Source organism: Eutrigla gurnardus, assembly GCF_963514095.1.
Source record: "Eutrigla gurnardus genome assembly, chromosome: 9".
In the NCBI taxonomy this organism is placed as follows: Eukaryota; Metazoa; Chordata; class Actinopteri; order Perciformes; family Triglidae; genus Eutrigla; species Eutrigla gurnardus.
In genome coordinates, this window is record NC_139923.1 from 7,477,547 (window position 1) to 7,495,812 (window position 18,266).

The 18,266-nt window shown below is 40.3% G+C and overlaps 1 protein-coding gene across 2 annotated transcripts; it reads left to right on the top strand.

Annotated features, from left to right (window-relative positions):
* The first annotated feature begins 647 nt into the window (after nt 1-647).
* On the top strand, nt 648-16,946 carry ampd3b (adenosine monophosphate deaminase 3b). 2 transcript variants are annotated; one of them, XM_084017846.1, is made up of 16 exons: nt 648-839; nt 3,279-3,342; nt 7,417-7,639; nt 7,761-7,929; nt 8,194-8,359; nt 10,455-10,671; nt 10,875-11,004; nt 11,234-11,428; nt 11,818-11,949; nt 12,618-12,781; nt 12,860-12,986; nt 13,363-13,526; nt 13,829-13,949; nt 14,598-14,771; nt 15,217-15,327; nt 16,109-16,946. In XM_084017846.1, the coding sequence occupies exons 2-16, from the start codon at nt 3,285-3,287 to the stop codon at nt 16,283-16,285; spliced, it is 2,328 nt and encodes a 775-aa protein (XP_083873972.1). In that variant the 5' UTR covers nt 648-839; nt 3,279-3,284; the 3' UTR covers nt 16,286-16,946. The 2 variants fall into 2 exon arrangements, with proteins under 2 accessions (XP_083873972.1, XP_083873973.1); XM_084017847.1 differs by lacking the exons at nt 648-839; nt 3,279-3,342 and adding an exon at nt 4,937-5,175.
* Nucleotides 16,947-18,266: the final 1,320 nt, after the last annotated feature.

The window sequence follows — 18,266 nt, forward strand, 5'->3', positions numbered from 1 at the left end:
GATTCTGTAAACGTTTTCCTCTTTGATTAGTGAACTATTTCCCCTCCCACATGTCTCTAAAGGAGAAGCACCAGTATGACTTGTAGTGAAAATAGATGAGAATTCAAAATGCCACAAGATGAGACCTATCTTCTCAACAGTAATAATAGTATAATTTTGATATGATAATGTAACTAGACAAGGCAGATCTGGCCTTGTGTCATTAATAACGAGTTGTTCATCATCAGAACTGAAACTAGATATCATGGGATGTTTTTGGTCTTTCAACATTAGGCGACCCAGGGTGACTCATTCCCTGACCTGCTCACAGCAGCACAAAGGTCAAGGCAAACTTAAGTGAATCTGACGTCCTTTCCTGCGTTTATCAATACCTCCTTCTCTCATTTAGTGGCTAGGGGAAACCCTGACCATTAGTTCAGCCTTAAATTGAGATAAAACATACTATTTCTCTGTAACACAAGTCCTTTATGCACATGTCTGTGCAGTCAGACATTTAGTCTTCACAATGAACTGCATGCAGACTACATCCTGAATAAACAAAAGATGGGTGTGAGCCACAAATAGTTTCCATGCTCTTGAAAAAAAAAGTGAAGTGCTGATACTAATACCAGCTTCCTCCAGCACTTCCTCCACTGCACTGAGCAACATCAGTACAGATCACTTCCTGAAACTGCCTTTGAGTATCGGAAGCATTAAAAACTTGTTACACTTGTTTGGACTGGCAGCAAGAGAGTAGACTTGCTGTGAGTCGAGGCAAGACGGATCCTCTGTCCTGTGACGCCTAATAAGGATCTCTACAGTCCACAGAGGGGCTAACATTGTGCACAACCCTGAAGACAGTAAGTACTCTACCTCAGCTCTCCTTAATAGTCACATCTCATCCTTTCCATCACTCTTGCATTCTTTCTAGCACTACCTTACTTTCTTGTGGTTTCTAGTAACTGAAATACCTTGGCTGTACTTTGCCTTGGAAGCAAATATTGTATTGTTATGTTTGTTTATTAACCTAATGAAAGGCGGAATGATTCCGGTATGTTTTTGGGCCATTTTAAGACTCAATATGATTTTGTTGATTATCGGGATAATAATGTGAATCACAACTAGCACAATTACCATTTTACACTTCTGGTTCTCTCGTCTCAAAGTGAATAGGTTTGTTGAATGGGTTTTTGGTTAGATGTCCGATGGTAGCGGATAAGACAAGCTTCAGGGGTTTTAATGCTGCGAGTAAGTTGCTCTCTCAAGAATTTTGAAGCTTTGAAAAAGGCAGTTACAGACCTACACTCAGGCATTATGGTTTCCATATACATGTTTAATTATTTATCATATTTCATAGACAAGGAAGCAAACACAGTGCATTCCATTATTCAGACACAGAAGTTGCTGTGCGGTTAGTAAATGCAATAAGCTTCAACGTGCCTTTTTAAACCATTTGCACACATGAGAAGGAGTGGCCTGGTTATGTTGGTCTGCCTCACTGGGTGGACAAGTCACAACAGAAACTGGTGCATGCTGTGTTATCTGTAGCTTCATGTTTACATTTCACGTCTGTGAGATCCTGTGCTGAGGATTGACTCATTTAGAGGCTGGAACAGGAAGATCTGTTTTCCACACGAGGGGTTCATTCTACCTCGACTGCTACCAGGTATTACATTCATTTTAGAATATTTTAAAATCTAAATAAACACAAACCTGTTCACATTGATATGTTACCCATAGTTGTGGCCAAAACCAACAGATGGTCTATTGTGAAACATTCTCATCCAACTGCCAGTCTGGGTTTCTTTTTTTCAACTTAGTTCAATCTTACAAGTTCAAAATGTAACACGTTTTTTGTTGGTCACCTCAAAGTTGTTCAACTGATCAGACAACTATCAGCTGCAACTTTTTAATGATAATTGAGTTGCACCAGTGGAGATGGGGTTAAAGGGATTAGCAAGGCTTGAATTTCACATGCAGGTTAGGCAAATTGCGTGTTTGTTCCTCATTTTCTAAACGTCACACACACATATGAAGTGTGACCGCAGCATCAGTTGTGTTTATTTGTGCCACCCCTCCATGCAGACACTGACAATGTTTCATCACTCATGGCTGAAACAACCCCCATTGCTGCTTTGTACGTGTTGAGAAGGCGGGAAGACAAACTATGTCCGTAACATCATCCAGAGGTGCTCAGTGAATTTCAGTAACCACAGCTGGAAAAACTCAAAATACACGATTTTGTTGTAATTATATTGCAATTAATGGATAAAAAGAATGCAGAAAAATACCAACGACAATTTTAAAAAGTCTGAAGATGCTTTGTTAGGTCGGTCCGCAATACGGCTTGTTTACTGAATGGAGTTCGGATGCTGATGGGCTTTCATGTCAGTGTTATTTGCTCTAGTTGAAATATCTAAACTATTTGATTCACGCCGCATGAAGCAAATTTGTGTCTTTGTGTAGACCGTGTGAAAAAATTCACTTTGTGATCACTATACGTACAGAACCAAAGATTAAGTGGGCTATAGCTGGTTATTTAAAAAAAGGGTTATTCACTGTATACCTCTGAATGTTGTGGAGTATAAAGTAACATCAAACTTGACTGATTAATACCGTGATGCACCACAAAGAAACGGTGCACCAAGTCATGTCCCGGTGCTACCAACTTTCTCATTGCTGCAGTGCTACTAGTGGTAAAGTTAATCTGGGAGCCTGCCTGGGCTGCACCTCTTTTAAATCCACTAATCCTCCAGCAGGTCTATCATTACAAACACATGTTTTGCATGGGCAAGTGTCACGTAAATCCTCAGAATCGTGGCAGTTAGGTTAGTATTTTGGCAACTTAACACTACTGTTACACCAAACATGTCTCACTAGCACCCGCCTGCATGGGATAAATCTGTTGTTCTTACAACACTTGGCTGCGTTCTGCTCCTGTTTTATAGTTTTATTTTTTGTCAATCTGAATCTCCTCACATCAGCCCAACATGACCTAAATAAAAAGCTGTCTCAATCTCAACCCACGGAGACAATATCGATTGCAATTTGCTTTGAATACTTCCGGAGTAATGAGTAGAAGAAGCAGTATAAGAAAAATACCTCATAATTGTAGCCAAGACACACACACAGACACACACACACACACACACACACACACACACACAGACACACAGACACACGCACAAACCTTATGTTTGTTCTGTAGACTTGAAACTCACTGAGAAGTCACATGGGTGTTACTCCATCACTAAACTGCGGATTAGTCGTTAATTAAAGCTTTGTTTCTCTCACTACAGACCACAATGAAGAGAATGGATATACCCCTCTGCAAGCAGCAGTCTACACCCTGCTTTGGGAAAGGTGGGTAAATACCTCACCATTTCCCTGGCCCATTCTCTGTGAACCAAAAGATAATATGGGTACAGTGTTCATATCCTGCTAAAGGAGCACATAATAATGCAGATGAGAGCAAATCATCGGCCAGTCGACCTGTTAACATGGGAACTGAAATGAACGCTGCCCAAATATGAGTCATGGCCGGTCGTTGGAATAATGCATCGCAGCTGGTTGTGGACAAATGTTGATCACACTAACCCCAGTGCCACATAGCTAGGTAGTTGGCGAATAAGCACAAGAAGGCTGCCTTGGTTACACCGTCAACGTTAATTTTCTATACACTGTGAAAGCATAACAAGTGGGTGATTTTTGAACATACCTGATGAGACTCAGCATCCCTTAATGTTGGCTCGGAGCTCGAGCATCAGCTGGTTCAGGGCTGCTATAGCAGAGAGAACTGGACCATGGGAAGGTAGGGGTGTCTCCAGGTCTGGGGAACTGGGAACCTACAGTCCAGGATATAGGCCATTGTTATTATTAGTAGTACAATTAGAAAGCTTTTTCTCTATATTTGTAAAAGAAAAAGAGAAAAGAAAAAATCTTATTATTCTTTTTATATTGTGAATGAATATAATAGTTTTAACATTATTTCAAATTTCTTGATTTACAGAATATGATTTTACAATGCAAACATTTAAGAGCGGCTTGATGAATGTAAATAATAAAATAATTGTTCAACTAGTAGAGTACACAAGCATATATACATTTATATAGAATAACAAACTAACAGTGGTTTCAACACTGAGTTCCACAGTTCACCACACACCTGTTAACAGTGTTTATAAATCAAAAGTCTACCGCTTAAATCAATGCTGGGCGAGGATTAAAGTGTACAACCCTTCTTAACATTATTGTTGCACTGGCTTATTATGCACACAACACTGAGCAGGAAACAGTTTGAGTGTCATCAGTTGCCAACAGAAGAGCTACAATGACTTTTCACCAATATAATAAGTTACATGTTGTTCCAGTGTAAATCAAAGTTGAAGCCAGCTATATTAAAAATAGTTTAATTCCAGTCCAGCATACATCAGTACGGGGTTTTGGCTTGTATTTAAGAACTGTTAGTGAATCCTCATAGAACTTGTGGCAGAAACAAAAGCCTGGAGCAACAGCTTTGTGAACACATCATTTTGGGCCATCTCAATTAAAACACAATTTGTTTTGCTAACCAAGCTCAACCATGGATAATTACTAGGACTGTTTGCTTTTAGTGAATATTGGAGTCTTCAAATTGCCTCCATAAAAGGTCTTTCTGGTATATAAATGCATGGTGAGTGGATAAAGCCATACAAAACACTGTCTTCTGGGAAAACTTAATATTTTCATGGATTCCCCATGGCTTTAATATTGCCTTTGAGCCCTAGTATTTAATTCCTTCCTCATTCCCCCACCATCTCACGGATAGCTGCTCACATTATAGCAGCCAGTTGTGACATACCGGCTTGGACTAGCGGCCCCTGTTGCCATGACGCTCTCAACACCCTAAAATAGAGATAGAGAGGGACACTCAACAGCAACAACTAGCAGCTGCATCATACATACAGACAGTGGACAACACAAACAGCAGAGCAAAGCCTGACTGAGGCAGTTGGAGTGAAAACCTTGAAGTAAAGCAGCGTAAATCCAAGAAAGAGACGGACACCGTCTCGACAGTGTCAAGAGATTTCTGGAACATTTTACAGAGAGACAACAAGAGCTTTAGGGAGTCCAAGAGAGACCGAAGTAGACACATGAAAGCTTGAATACTTGACTCAACAGGCAGAGAGCCAAACATGGCCAAAAGCACAGCCGAAGGTAAGAGACGGATAGAGCTTCCTCTCTGCTGATTGTAGAGCTCCGTATGTGATGATGAGAACCCGTTATTAAGAAGTTCGGAGATGTTATGGATGATTCACTTTGTGTAGATAAGTACACCAGTTTTTAGCCAAAAGTGACAACTAATATAGAAGCATTTTATTTATGTTAACTTATTTGTATAATAGTTGAGGCTACGTAAAAGTTATTTTCTTCCAAAACACAGATTTGTATAGTCATTAAAATTTGAATTACTATTGTTAAGAGACCCATCCGACATACCCAGGCTGCTTTAAGTGGGCCAGTGGGTTTCTATAATAGAGGGATGTAGGTCAAGGTCATCCAAGAGGCTGCTCAGCTGTTTCAGCTGGGAGAGCCCACATATGCTGAGAGGCTCGTTGGAAATGCCGGCTTATGAAATATGTTAGCCGGGGAACAGACCGGAGAATTGTGAGGGTGTCATCAAGATTGCTCACAGTTCTCAGATGGCTAGAGTTGCATGTAAAGAAGTGCAACACACTTGTTGATTCAAATACCTTTCACAGGTAAGATTAATGGTGGAACTGATCTACACCACGTCATCAATATTAATAGTAACAGTGATGAAACGGTGATCAGAATAGCCAAACATCCGCTCCAGTAGCAATGGAGTATTGGATAGCAATGAAGTTTTAAAGCCAGGGGGATAAAACCAGCAAGCAAAACAAAAACAACTCTGTCCAGAGTCTCAAGTTTAAAAATAGAACCCTAGACCCTCGTGCCAAGGGTATGTTGGAGAATCAGGTCAATACAAATAAACATTAGTTTTCCCAACCACAATGTCATGAGAACCAACATAATGGTATGCTAATAACTACCATTATAACAACAAAAATGGGTCATTTTCCATTTAAAGTAAAAGCTGAGTTTATCAGGATACTTTTTTGCAGATTCTTTGTGAATGTTTGCTTAGTTTGTTGTTCCTAAACTGATCTGGAGTTTCTGCAAAAACACAAACGTTAAATGAGACGTAAAGAAATATAAGCTTGACTGACTTTAAAAGAGAACTCTGGCAAAATGAAGCAACGACAAAAAGCATGAGAAACTCAAAATAAACGTCTGCCATTCTAAAAGTCATGCAGCCCAGAAGTCATTAATAGAGGTGTAAATCTTCACTGGCTTCACATTTTGATTATGATTCACCGGTCAACGATTCAAATGCATCTCCACATCTCCTTTTCTAAATTACTGCACATGACTACTTTTTCATCAATTAACACATGCAGTCAGACAGATCTTAACTCCCCTTTTATTTAGAAAATGCTCAAGTCAATATTCAGTCTATAATGTAAGCTGCATTCTGTGTGAGCCACCTCAGTACATAAACATAACACAACTCATTCTGCAGTGCATTACAACTGTGTTCTATTTACAAAAATACGGTTCCACATAGCTCAAAGGCACTTCCTGTCATGCATTTTACATTGCATGAATTTGCTCGCTGCTAGGCATGAATTTGCCTAGCAGCGAGCAGACTTGTCCTTACTCGTAGCTCTTCTACTCATGCTTGGTCGAAGTCACTGAGTCTCCCCACAGGGTTAACTATGTATCACCTCATAGAAACTAAACACAGTGATGCACCAGCACATAAATAACAGACTGTGAGAGCAAGATCTCTTCATGTTTCCAGTTCCCTCTGTGTTGCATACCATTCCCAGTGCTGTGTAATCCCAGAAAGAGTGAACTGTTGTCCCACGGGGGGCTGAAAGGTCACACTGCCAGTCTATGAGACTGGGACAGGGATTTACTGTGTTAACTGTAACTTGTATGACACTCATACATGAACATATAACATGGAGCCACTCAAGACATGTTTACTGATGAGAGTAATGATGAGGCATTCCTTGGCTCCTGCTCACCCACGTCAAACTCATTTGTAGGTCTTGTATGTTTACACTGCTGTTATTTGTATTTACTGCCGCCGCTAACATTATAATGTTTTGTGTACAGTCTGTTATTTCTTTATATTGATATTGATTGACTGATACAACAGATCGTTGCCATGGACACAGTTTTGATCTAAGCTTTCTTTTTAAGTGGAAGCAATAAAAACATTTTAAATCAATAAAAAATACTTTTAAATCAACATTTGATTAAGTAGTCTTGTAATAAGTTGATTTATAATATATACTTTCTTCAGAGATTACTTTTTAAGATGAAAAAGGAACATACTAAAACTCAAATCTTTCCCAACTCCCTCAGAAATGCCACGTTTATTTCAAAGGATGTCAATGAGTGAGTTGGATGAGACGGTACGTCTGCAAGCAGAGAAGGTGTACGCCTCTGCCCTGAAAGAGGAAGACACCAAGGATGCGCTGTCGCTGTTCAACGTGCCGGAGGACTGTCCTATCGGTTTGCATGAAGACAGGCAGAGGGCACTGCAGAAGGAGCTGGCTGCACAGAAGTCTCAGGACTCTGTTAAGAAGTAGGAGAAAGGAAATACGTTTGAGCAAATATGCCTCTCTTTCTAAACAGTCTTTGCATCTTAAATCCGTGAGCTTTTAGTTTGTCGGGAGAGTAATGCTTGTCCTCTCGTGTGTCACTAGGAAGAAGAGCTTCATGTTGAAGCGTTCACAGTCAGTATCTATGCAGTTATCCGTCGATGTTGACGGGGCCCGGCCTGGGGTTCCCCCAATGCCCACTCCAGAACCTTTTCCCCCAGAGGACTTTCCAGACTTCCAGAGAGTAACCATCAGTGGAGATTACTGTGCAGGGGTAAGATGTAGCTGAAACGACCATTTGTGTTTTTGTTGAAATACAATCTGCTGTTAAGAGCCAGTTGCGCAAGAGCTGAAGACCTCCAGTATGGCTGCCAGGTAACACACGAGACAAGAGAGCATGCATTTAGCTGTGTACCACAGTTTCAATTAATTATTACAATTTTACATTTATTTAAAAGGAGTATTTAAAGATTTAAAAAAAGCTTCTTGGTGAAGACGAAAATGCTAAATGGAATTAACTATTCCATGACCTTTCCAGATCACAGTTGAGGATTATGAGCAGGCAGCCAAAAGTCTCCTTGGGGCGCTGTTCATCAGAGAGAAATACTGCAGGTTGGCCTTCCATCACTTCCCGAGGACGGCTGCCCAATTCCTCCGCAACGCCCAAAATGAGAAGTGGCGGGAGGAGGATGAGATCATGCCAGGTAGGGGCATTCATAGAACTTCCTATTATCCTCATTGGAAAAACTTCACAGGTTAATACTCCTCCTTACTTTTGCGCACCATATAGAGCAACGTGGGATAAGCTATTTTGGGAGGTCCAGCTTCCAGAAGCTAAAGGCCCACTTAACATTTTCCATAGATACTGTTCGATACAGTAGGAGACATGAACTTCCTTTCTTTTTCCCCCCTTTACCCACTTAGTCATCATTACACATTAATGATTGTTATTCATCAAAAATCTCATTGTGTAAATAATGTATTGTGAAAGTAACCCTAACCCTACATTATCGATGGTCAAAATATTGTGACATTGGATTTTCTCCATATGGTCCAGCACTAACTTTTACAGATAAATATGTAACTCTCCATTATTTAAATGATTTATTAGAGTCGATTTCCAGCTCAAACAACCAGCATAACACTGTCTTTGAGTAAAGATGATGGGTCCTGTGATGCGATGATTAGCCAAGGCAACAGCACCATCACACATCCAAGGTTGGTATAATAACACAGACTGAGAGCAGAAACAAGCAGAGATAACTTAAAAGATTAATGTGATATGATGTCAAAGGTTAGGAACAACCTCTGGTGCATACCTTTAGTAGTAAATTGCATGGTGATCCGAGCTATTCTATGTCTATTTTTAAGACCTCACCGTGTTAGTGTGAAGCCGTGGTCTGTCGAACCATTCCTCACTACAGATGATACGATTCCAGAAGCTTGTCCTATATGGACACATATGGCTATGATCATATCACATGCAAAAATCAAAAAGATAATTTGTGTTTGACAATGTTTCATCCATCATGGCTGAAATAACCACGACTGTCCCAGATACACCAGGAAACTAAACACCGTCCTGTCTGAGGTCATGACATCATCCAGAGGTGCTCAGTGAATTTCACCAAGCTGTATTCACTGGATCTAGCAAGACACACGTCGGCTGGTTTACTACAGCTGGATGAAGCCAAAATAAACTATTTAGCTGTGATTTAAAAGCAATAAACAAATACAAAAACATAACTAAATAATGATGCAGATTTTTCTGAGGGGCCGCAGACACAGGAGACAACATTTGTTTCCTCCATTTATGATTCAGCAACATCATGACGTCAGTATGATTTGTTTTGTGTATTCGGCTCATTAGCATTGCGTCATTCGCGCCGGCGCCGCCCGGTTGTATGCAATCTTACCTTGTGCGTCAAAAGTTAATGGACCAGGGAAAGGAATGAAACTTTGTTTGGAGTAGGTCAAAGATTGTGAGAAGCAGATATATTCGGTTTATAAGCTCAAAAGGTTACAATAAACAGTTTACAAAAGAGCATTACTTCTAGAGCTGTTATTGTTTCGTCGACAAATTGCGACTAAACCCTCTGAAAAGCCAACTCCATTCTGAACTGAGAATAAAGAGAATCTGCTCCATTCCACAGCTTTAATGACTGGTAAAAGTTAACATTTAAAGTCTAGTTTCTTTAAAACAAACAGATTACTGGATAGTTAGCATTAGCAACAGGGTAGCTATTTCAACAACCAATGTGAAATTTCAGCAACTTCCCAAATTTGGTCATCATCTTACCTCAGTGACAAAAATGTAAAAAGAAAAAGAACATATATTTAGTTCTTTCCAACATAATGGACCCCTTGCAAAAATATAGCTTTTTGTAATACCTCAAACCTGAACAGTGATTTTTTGCATTCATGACCTTACTTACAGAGCACATGTCACATACTGTTATCTAAATGTATATGCATAGATCATTGCACAGCTGCCCTTATGCAATACAAATGACGTTGGTTGCAATATGGCTTGTGAAAGACAAGACAGCCCTCAAAACTGCTTTGTATTGTTCTGTTTTGTGTGATGTAGTTGCTTTTGTAAAGCATCTGGAGAAGCGCTCTATGAAACCGATGTATTATTATTATTATAATGGTTATGACAATGATGATAATGTAAATTTAAATGTCTCAAGATGTTATGATGCCGTTGAACGCCTATTAGAAAGCATTATCTCTAGTTTAAGTGACCACAATTATTCCTCAATTAGCATTTTGTTTATTTGCTCCCCTCGTCTGTAGACATCTGGCCTTTCCCTCGTGAAGGGGAGGACCCATACTCCATGGAGGGTATTCCTGAGGACCTGAACTACAAGCTGCAGATGAAGGATGGCATCGTTCATGTTTACGACAATGCCGAGACCCTGCAAGAGAGGCCTCACAACCTCCCTTACCCCGACCTTGAGACCTTTGCCATAGACCTGAGCCACGTCCTTGCGATGATAGCCGATGGCCCGACGTCAGTACACAAACGTTTCACATATTCTTAACAACAATGGACATTTTAGACAGATTTTAACTGATATTTCACAACATAGTGTGAAAAGTTTTCCCTTCCTGAACGGGGGGTAAATATGCCTGGAGCAGAGGGTCACTCAGTAGAGTGGCACTGAAAAGCAGTTTCTTAAATTGACATGTTACATTTTCCTTCATGCCTCACAGGAAAACCTACTGTCACAGACGCTTGAACTTCTTGGCCTCTAAATTCTACCTCCACGAAATGATGAATGAAATGGCAGAGCTAAAAGAGCTGAAATGTGTTCCACACAGAGACTTCTACAATGTCAGAAAGGTTGGTTGATATTTCTCCTTCTAGTTCAGTAATTAATGACTAAGAAATTCTGTATTCAAAATGATGCAACACAAATGATCTGTTTCAGTCCAAGCTTTTACTCTGAAGGGTTAACTCACTACAGAGCAAGTTATTTAGAACTTTAGTGCCCTGAGTCTAAATAAAAGTTTATGGATCCCCTGTAACAATGGAGTCACACACATGGTCACCGTGTTTGTCTCCAACACAGGTGGACACACACATACATGCTGCTGCTTGCATGAACCAGAAGCATCTACTGAAATTCATAAAGACCACATACCAGACGGAGGAAGATCGCGTGGTCTTGGAGAAGGGCGGTCAGAAGATGACGCTCAAGGAAGTCTTCAACAGCCTGAACACGGAGCCCTACAACCTGACCGTAGACTCCCTGGACGTGCATGCTGTAAGAACAAATTCATAACTGTCAAACTGAAAATATCCCACTAACATTTCTGCCATATCATCATACATCACGTCTGCTATGTATAATTTATCCAAAAAGACAACGTCCTTGAGGCAAATAGATCAGGTAATCACATAATAACTCCTTGTGCCTGCCAAGAATTCATTTGTCTTTTTCAAATAACTACAGAAGTTTTCACTAACCTATTCTCACTGACACAAGGATGCAATTATGGGTGTTCATGCATTTCACATGGCGTTATGCAATCATTTTTTATGTTTCACGCAAGGTACTCTTAATGTGTAATCTGACAATAATCAATACAGTCATTTTGTTGGAAAGGCAATGTGATCACAAGATTCACCCTCTCTCACGAATTACTCTCCTAGGGAAGACAAACATTTCATCGGTTTGACAAGTTCAACTCCAAATACAACCCTGTGGGAGCCAGCGAACTGCGAGAAATTTACTTGAAAACAGACAACGACATCAAAGGGGAATACTTTGCACGTCTCATCAAGGTGTAGTATGAGTTTAAGTACTAATATCACGTAAAGCCCTGGACAATGGTGTAATCATGCATGTGGTTTAATTCAATTTCTATAAAAGTCTTGAAAAGAGGTAGAATAGACTTTTTCAACTGAAGACAATTTTGACACATCACAGCAGGAAAAGAAGAAATGTGTAATATATATATACAATATATATATATATATATATATATATATATATATATGGATGTACAAAGTTTAATTCAACCCTATTTAACTAAGAAAAAAAAGTACAGCTGAGATGAATTATTTTTACAGGAACAGAGCACAACAAACAAATGCATCAAGATAATGGAACAATCAATAGTGCATGGGTGCATAATAAAACTGATTGCAATAACCAGTTTCCACACAGAGCCAGCATATCATTTATTTTTCTCCTCCTAACATGTGTGTGTCTTTGTGTAAACGTGGTTTATCTTCGGTGTATTTTGTGGAGATTTACCAAAAAAGACTTGAACCATCTGTCAGAATTGCTTTGGGATAGGTTGCAGATGCCTTGCACCCACTGGTGGTGGACCACTGAAACGTTACTCAAGTACATGAAGTTTTGTCATTTTGTTATCTGTCCAGGAAACAGTTGCCAAACAGTACCTTCTGCTTTCTCAAGAAGCATCTCTGTGGTTTGTTCGTTTCAGGAAGTGGCGAAAGAGCTGGAGGAGAGCAAGTACCAATATGCGGAGCCTAGACTGTCGATTTACGGCCGCTCTGCCAGTGAGTGGGAGGGCCTGGCAACCTGGTTCATCCAGCATAAGGTCCACTCGCCCAACATGAGATGGATGATCCAAGTTCCCAGGATCTAGTAAGTGCTCAGTGTAAGCTATGACACAGGAAATCATGATATGAACATGAATATGATTTAATTTCTTTTGTTTTGCAGTGACATTTTCAAGTCAAAGAAATTAGTACCACACTATGCCCGGATGCTCGAGAACATTTTCCTCCCCCTCTTTGAGGCTACAGTTAATCCGCAAAAGCACAAAGCAATACATGTATTCCTGAAATACGTAAGTCCTTCTATCAAGACTCTTTGAAACTGAAATGGCATTCATATCTACTTGTTTAGCTCATATTATTCTGTGATATTTGGTGACACTTCGTTGGAAACAGACTGATGGCACAAATATTAAAACCTGATGAATAGGATGCAAAATGTAACATCCACTGGCCATTTAGACGGTGGACAAAAGAAGTCAAATTTCACCAGCCACTTAACAGATTGCTATTGTTTTATTGGGTGGTGCGTGAAGCAAATCTACTAGAACCTTTGTCATCTTAAGGGTGGTGGCTGGTGCTAATTCTGAGCCCTGCTGATGAACAAACATTCAGGATCGTGTCATTTCCGTATGGAAAGGTGATCACATCATCTTCGTTGTCCTGCAGGTGACTGGATTCGACAGTGTGGATGATGAGTCCAAACACAGCGATCACATGTTCTCTTACAAAAGCCCAAAGCCTGAGGCATGGACCACCGATGACAACCCTCCCTACACCTACTACCTGTTCTACATGTATGCCAACATCATGGTGCTCAACAACCTGCGCAAGTAAGCCCTGCATGACCGAACAACAATCTTCCAAGTGGTTTTATAACATCCAAAGCCTTCCAATTAACACCTTGGGTTACTTGCAAGGCAACAAGAACCGTCCTGGTAATGTACTTGATTTCAGAGGCCAGGTTGTGAGGTGACCGGGACAGCCTGACAAGCATGTTAACACTGACCCCTTAGTGAAAATGAATCCTTTCCATCCTGATCTACATGTCTTTTGCATCTGCAACAAAACCAGAATGCTAAAAGAAATGTTTTTGCCTTTCAAGTCAACAGTATGATTTTTTGTCTCTCCCCAGAGAGCGAGGACTCAACACCTTCCAGTTCCGCCCCCACTGTGGTGAGGCCGGCTCCATCACCCACCTGGTTTCTGCCTTCCTCGTGGCTGACAACATCTCCCATGGACTAAACCTCAAGAAGGTGCATTCCTGAATTCATACTGGCGTTTGATATACTCGAGGTGTTTTGAATGATGACAAGCATGTAATTATAACAGTTTCGGTATCGGGTCACCTATCACTCTATGACCCATCACTCCACTGGACAAAGGCCATATTCTTGAAATTATTTTGAAATGTTTATGAGAAAGGCCATGTTCATTTCTAAGTTTGAAAAGAGTCACTGATTTACTTATTAACACGTTTAAATGTGATCTGCATGTTATGTTCAGATATGGTGACTATCTAACTTGCAACAGTTCTGCTGTCAATTCAAAACTATCTGCCGTTACTGCTAAAATCCAGCACAAGAGCAGTCATGAATTTTCAACAGTTACCTCAGTAGCATAGCTCACATTGCTCTGGTGTCTACTAGCTGTCAATTTTCCTCTAAAACACTCTAGAATATCATCCCATATTTTTATTTTTCTTGCATTCCATGCGTTTATGTGGGTAGGCCAGGGCGAGGAGGGCGATATTTGCTAACATTAGAAAACACGTTGAATACTAATTTCAGCATTCAAATAGTACATTTTTTCTTTACTATTGGAAATATATTCGATTCCCGAAGTTCATTTCAACAGCCCTAGTGTCTACACCCTCTCCTCCTCCTCCTCCTCCTCCTCCACAGAGTCCAGTGTTGCAGTACCTGTACTACCTGGCCCAGGTCCCAATCGCTATGTCTCCGCTGAGCAACAACAGCCTGTTCCTGCAGTACTCCAAGAACCCTCTACGAGAGTTCCTCCAGAAGGGCCTGTGTGTGTCTCTGTCCACTGATGACCCCATGCAGTTCCATTACACCAAGGTCAGAACCACTGGAATGACAATCAATCATCATTATGGCAAAACAAAAGTTAATGATACTTACAAGTTTTGGTTAGCAAGATAATCTTCAGAAATGAAAACCACTTCATGATCTTTGAAGCGTGAATGCAATCACTTAGATTCGGTTATGATAGAACTACACCTCGTTGCTGAGCGTGCGTATATACAACGGGGCTGTGAAGGCAGACTAGACTAGATTAGATTAGTATGCAGCTTGGAACAGCTGGAACCTGGGAAACATAAGAAATTGTGTCGCTTTTATTGCTAAATACAATTAAATGAATTAATGTAAATGGCGGAATAATCAATTATCTGTCCATTATTTCAATTATAGTAGGGAATTTAATTACATAGCAACTTAGAAAGTGAAACACAGATCCTAAATGTACATTATCCTAAAATAATGTTCCTTTTAACCCTTTCAGGAGGCACTGATGGAGGAGTACGCCATTGCAGCCCAGCTCTGGAAGCTGAGCACCTGTGATTTGTGCGAGATCGCCAGAAACAGCGTGTTACAGAGTGGACTCGCACATCAGGTCAGAGTTCAGTCTTTATAGCGGTAGCTATATAAGACACTTTTCTACGTATTTCCCCCACTAACTTGTACTTACAGGCTGAAAAGTTAGCCAATTCCAGCTGTCATTGGGCGAAGGCAGGGTTCACCCTGGACAGGTTGCCAGTCTATCACAGGGCCGACATGTAGAGACAGACAGTCATTCACACTCACATTCATTAGAGTCATCAATGAACTATCCCCATCCTGCATGTCTTTGGACTGTGGGAGGAAGCCGGAGAACCCAGAGAGAACCCACGCTTACACGGGGAGAACATGCAAACTCCACACAGAAGGAAACTGAACCCGACCCGGGAATCAAACCCTCTCACTGTGAGGCTACAGTGCTACCCACTACACCACACCGTGCAGCCCCAGTAATACATATTTTGGTTATAATGAAAAAGGTGTGAGATATTTCAAAGATATTTAAAAAACCACTGCCCTCTGGTGGACAAACTAGGTAATGGTGATACAATTTCCAAATGGCCTTGACTAGATTTTGGCATTATAACAGTTTCTTCTCTTGTTAATACAGATATATCTGTAATAAACTAATATTGGCCCATCCAAACTTAGTGGTTGGGCTCTCTCACAATCTACACTGAGAAGCACTTCCTCTTGTCTTTGTGACATAACATATAACATAGTACATTTGGAAGGATCTGGTAGGAAACCTTGTCCCATAGCTCATATAGCCGACTGGTTGTCCACAAAGAGAAAGGTTAACAATTTAAACATTTTTTTTACCTTTTACTCTGCAGGAGAAGAAACACTTCATCGGTTCCAACTACCTACAAGACGGACCTCTGGGCAATGACATTGGGCGAACAAACGTGGCACAAATCCGCATGGCCTACCGCCACGAGACGCTGTGCAACGAGCTCAGCTTTCTAGTGGAAGCAGTGAAGACAGATGTCAGCCCTAACCCACCTGAGTGATTTAACACGCCGGCTCAAACTGTGCCTGAATATGTCCTCGGGGATGAAGAGGCATAGGTTAGACAGCACATACATTTTTTTACATGTTCATATAAAACTTTGAATGAAAGGGTTCTTGTATTTCATGATGATCATGTTGCAGAAACCTGCCATGGCCTACTTTGATTTTTAATGCTGCACCATATGAACTTTGTCGGTTTGCCTCATTTTATTGGGAAAGAGGTTTATTTTAAGTGAAGTAAAGTGCGCTTGTGGATTTGGATATATGAAACAGCGTAAGGCACAAAAGCCGATTTGGTATTGATACATTCAGTCAGAAGAATATAAAATTATTTTTACTGAAAATAATTCTTATAGGTCTGAAACTAAAAGAAGGGGAACAAATATTCACGTAAGGCTACAGTCAGATTTGCATGCTGAATTCAGTGAATTGCAAGATGTTGTCAGATGCGAACGAGAGGCCGAGCTAATATTACAGACAGGTTCAAGTATGAACAAGCATTAAAACTGATTTTGTAATAAATGAATTGAAAAATAAATGTTGTAATATTCTGGTGAAATCAGTATCATAAACTGCTTTTACACTCACAACTATGAAAATACTTTTTTATGTTTGCCATTTCTGATAAATATTCATATGTGAATAAAAGGCTGCAAGGCTGCTGTTGTTTTTCTAACTTAGGTATTTCCATGAGGTTACAAATAGCAAGTCTGAAATTAAACAGAACTTTAAAACAATTAGAGTAGACATCTGTAATTAGAAACAGTTTAACTCCATCCACAAATTTCTCCTGTAATTTTTTATGAGTGTGAATCATTAGTTTGATTACACGCGCTTACTGCATCTAAATACAAGCAAAGAATGATTCCATCATCTCAGTTTTTCACTGCATCCTAACTCCTATTCTATTCAAACTGAACGGAAAACTAGCTAGACCAATACTAACTAGTCTTTTGTCAGAAGTTCACTTCAAACTATCCATCCCAGCTGTCATTGGGCAAAGTTCACTTCAAAATCTAATGGATAATTCATATACTAGAAATGTCTGACACTTCTTCTGTGTGATTTAAATTCAGTATTGTGATTATGAACCATTTCACAGGCAAACCTAAATATTTCCTCTTGCAGTATATATGAATGGCATAAAGGGGACAGGAAGTAAAACTGTAGCAATTCACTTGCTAGCTGAAATGGTCCACAGCAGGATTCTTGTATAAGTTAATAAATTAAGTAGATATTTGTAAATAGTACATTAGAATAAGGGCTTTGAAACGTGGTCATAGTTAGGGCCACGGGGCAATCGCACCGAGCACTGGCCCCTACAGCTATGTAATAGCTGTTTGCTGTTTGCAAACAATAGATGGCAGTGCTACGCAACTGCCTCACTAAAAACACGCAGGATTTCAATAGATGGCAGTGCTACGCAACTCAAGAGTTAGTCTCTTGAAACCAAGTTGCCCAACCAAGTCCACCAATCCCAGATCACGATGGCTTCTTCTCCACAACACCTAAGCCTGCTGAGAGCCACAAAACAACCTCAATGTAGCCAAGCCTTCGTCGTACATCCAGAAAGACCACAGGCTGGAATTCCAGCTGAAACGCCACCAAGAATACGTTACGAGACGGAGCCGTTTTAGAGGTAAATTCATGCAAAACCGCTGATGAGCGTTCCCTTCAGGGACAGTTTTTCAGCAAGCAGTCTCTGTATTTGCCTCTAAAACAACTTCGTTTGAAATCTCTGTAGAATCTCATCATAATGTTTACACACTCCGGCAGTAGCCCCCGTGGCCTTTTCCATAATTTCCAGAGGGAATTTATCTATTCAATTACAATTCACTAAAAAATGGTTTATATGTATACCCAAAGTCCATGTTGCCAGTGTTGCCAGATATTGAGTGGCCAACCTGGCAACCAGGTAATGCTAGCCAATGCTATCATAACATTAGCTTGCTAAGGTTTGTGTTCAAAGATATGTATATC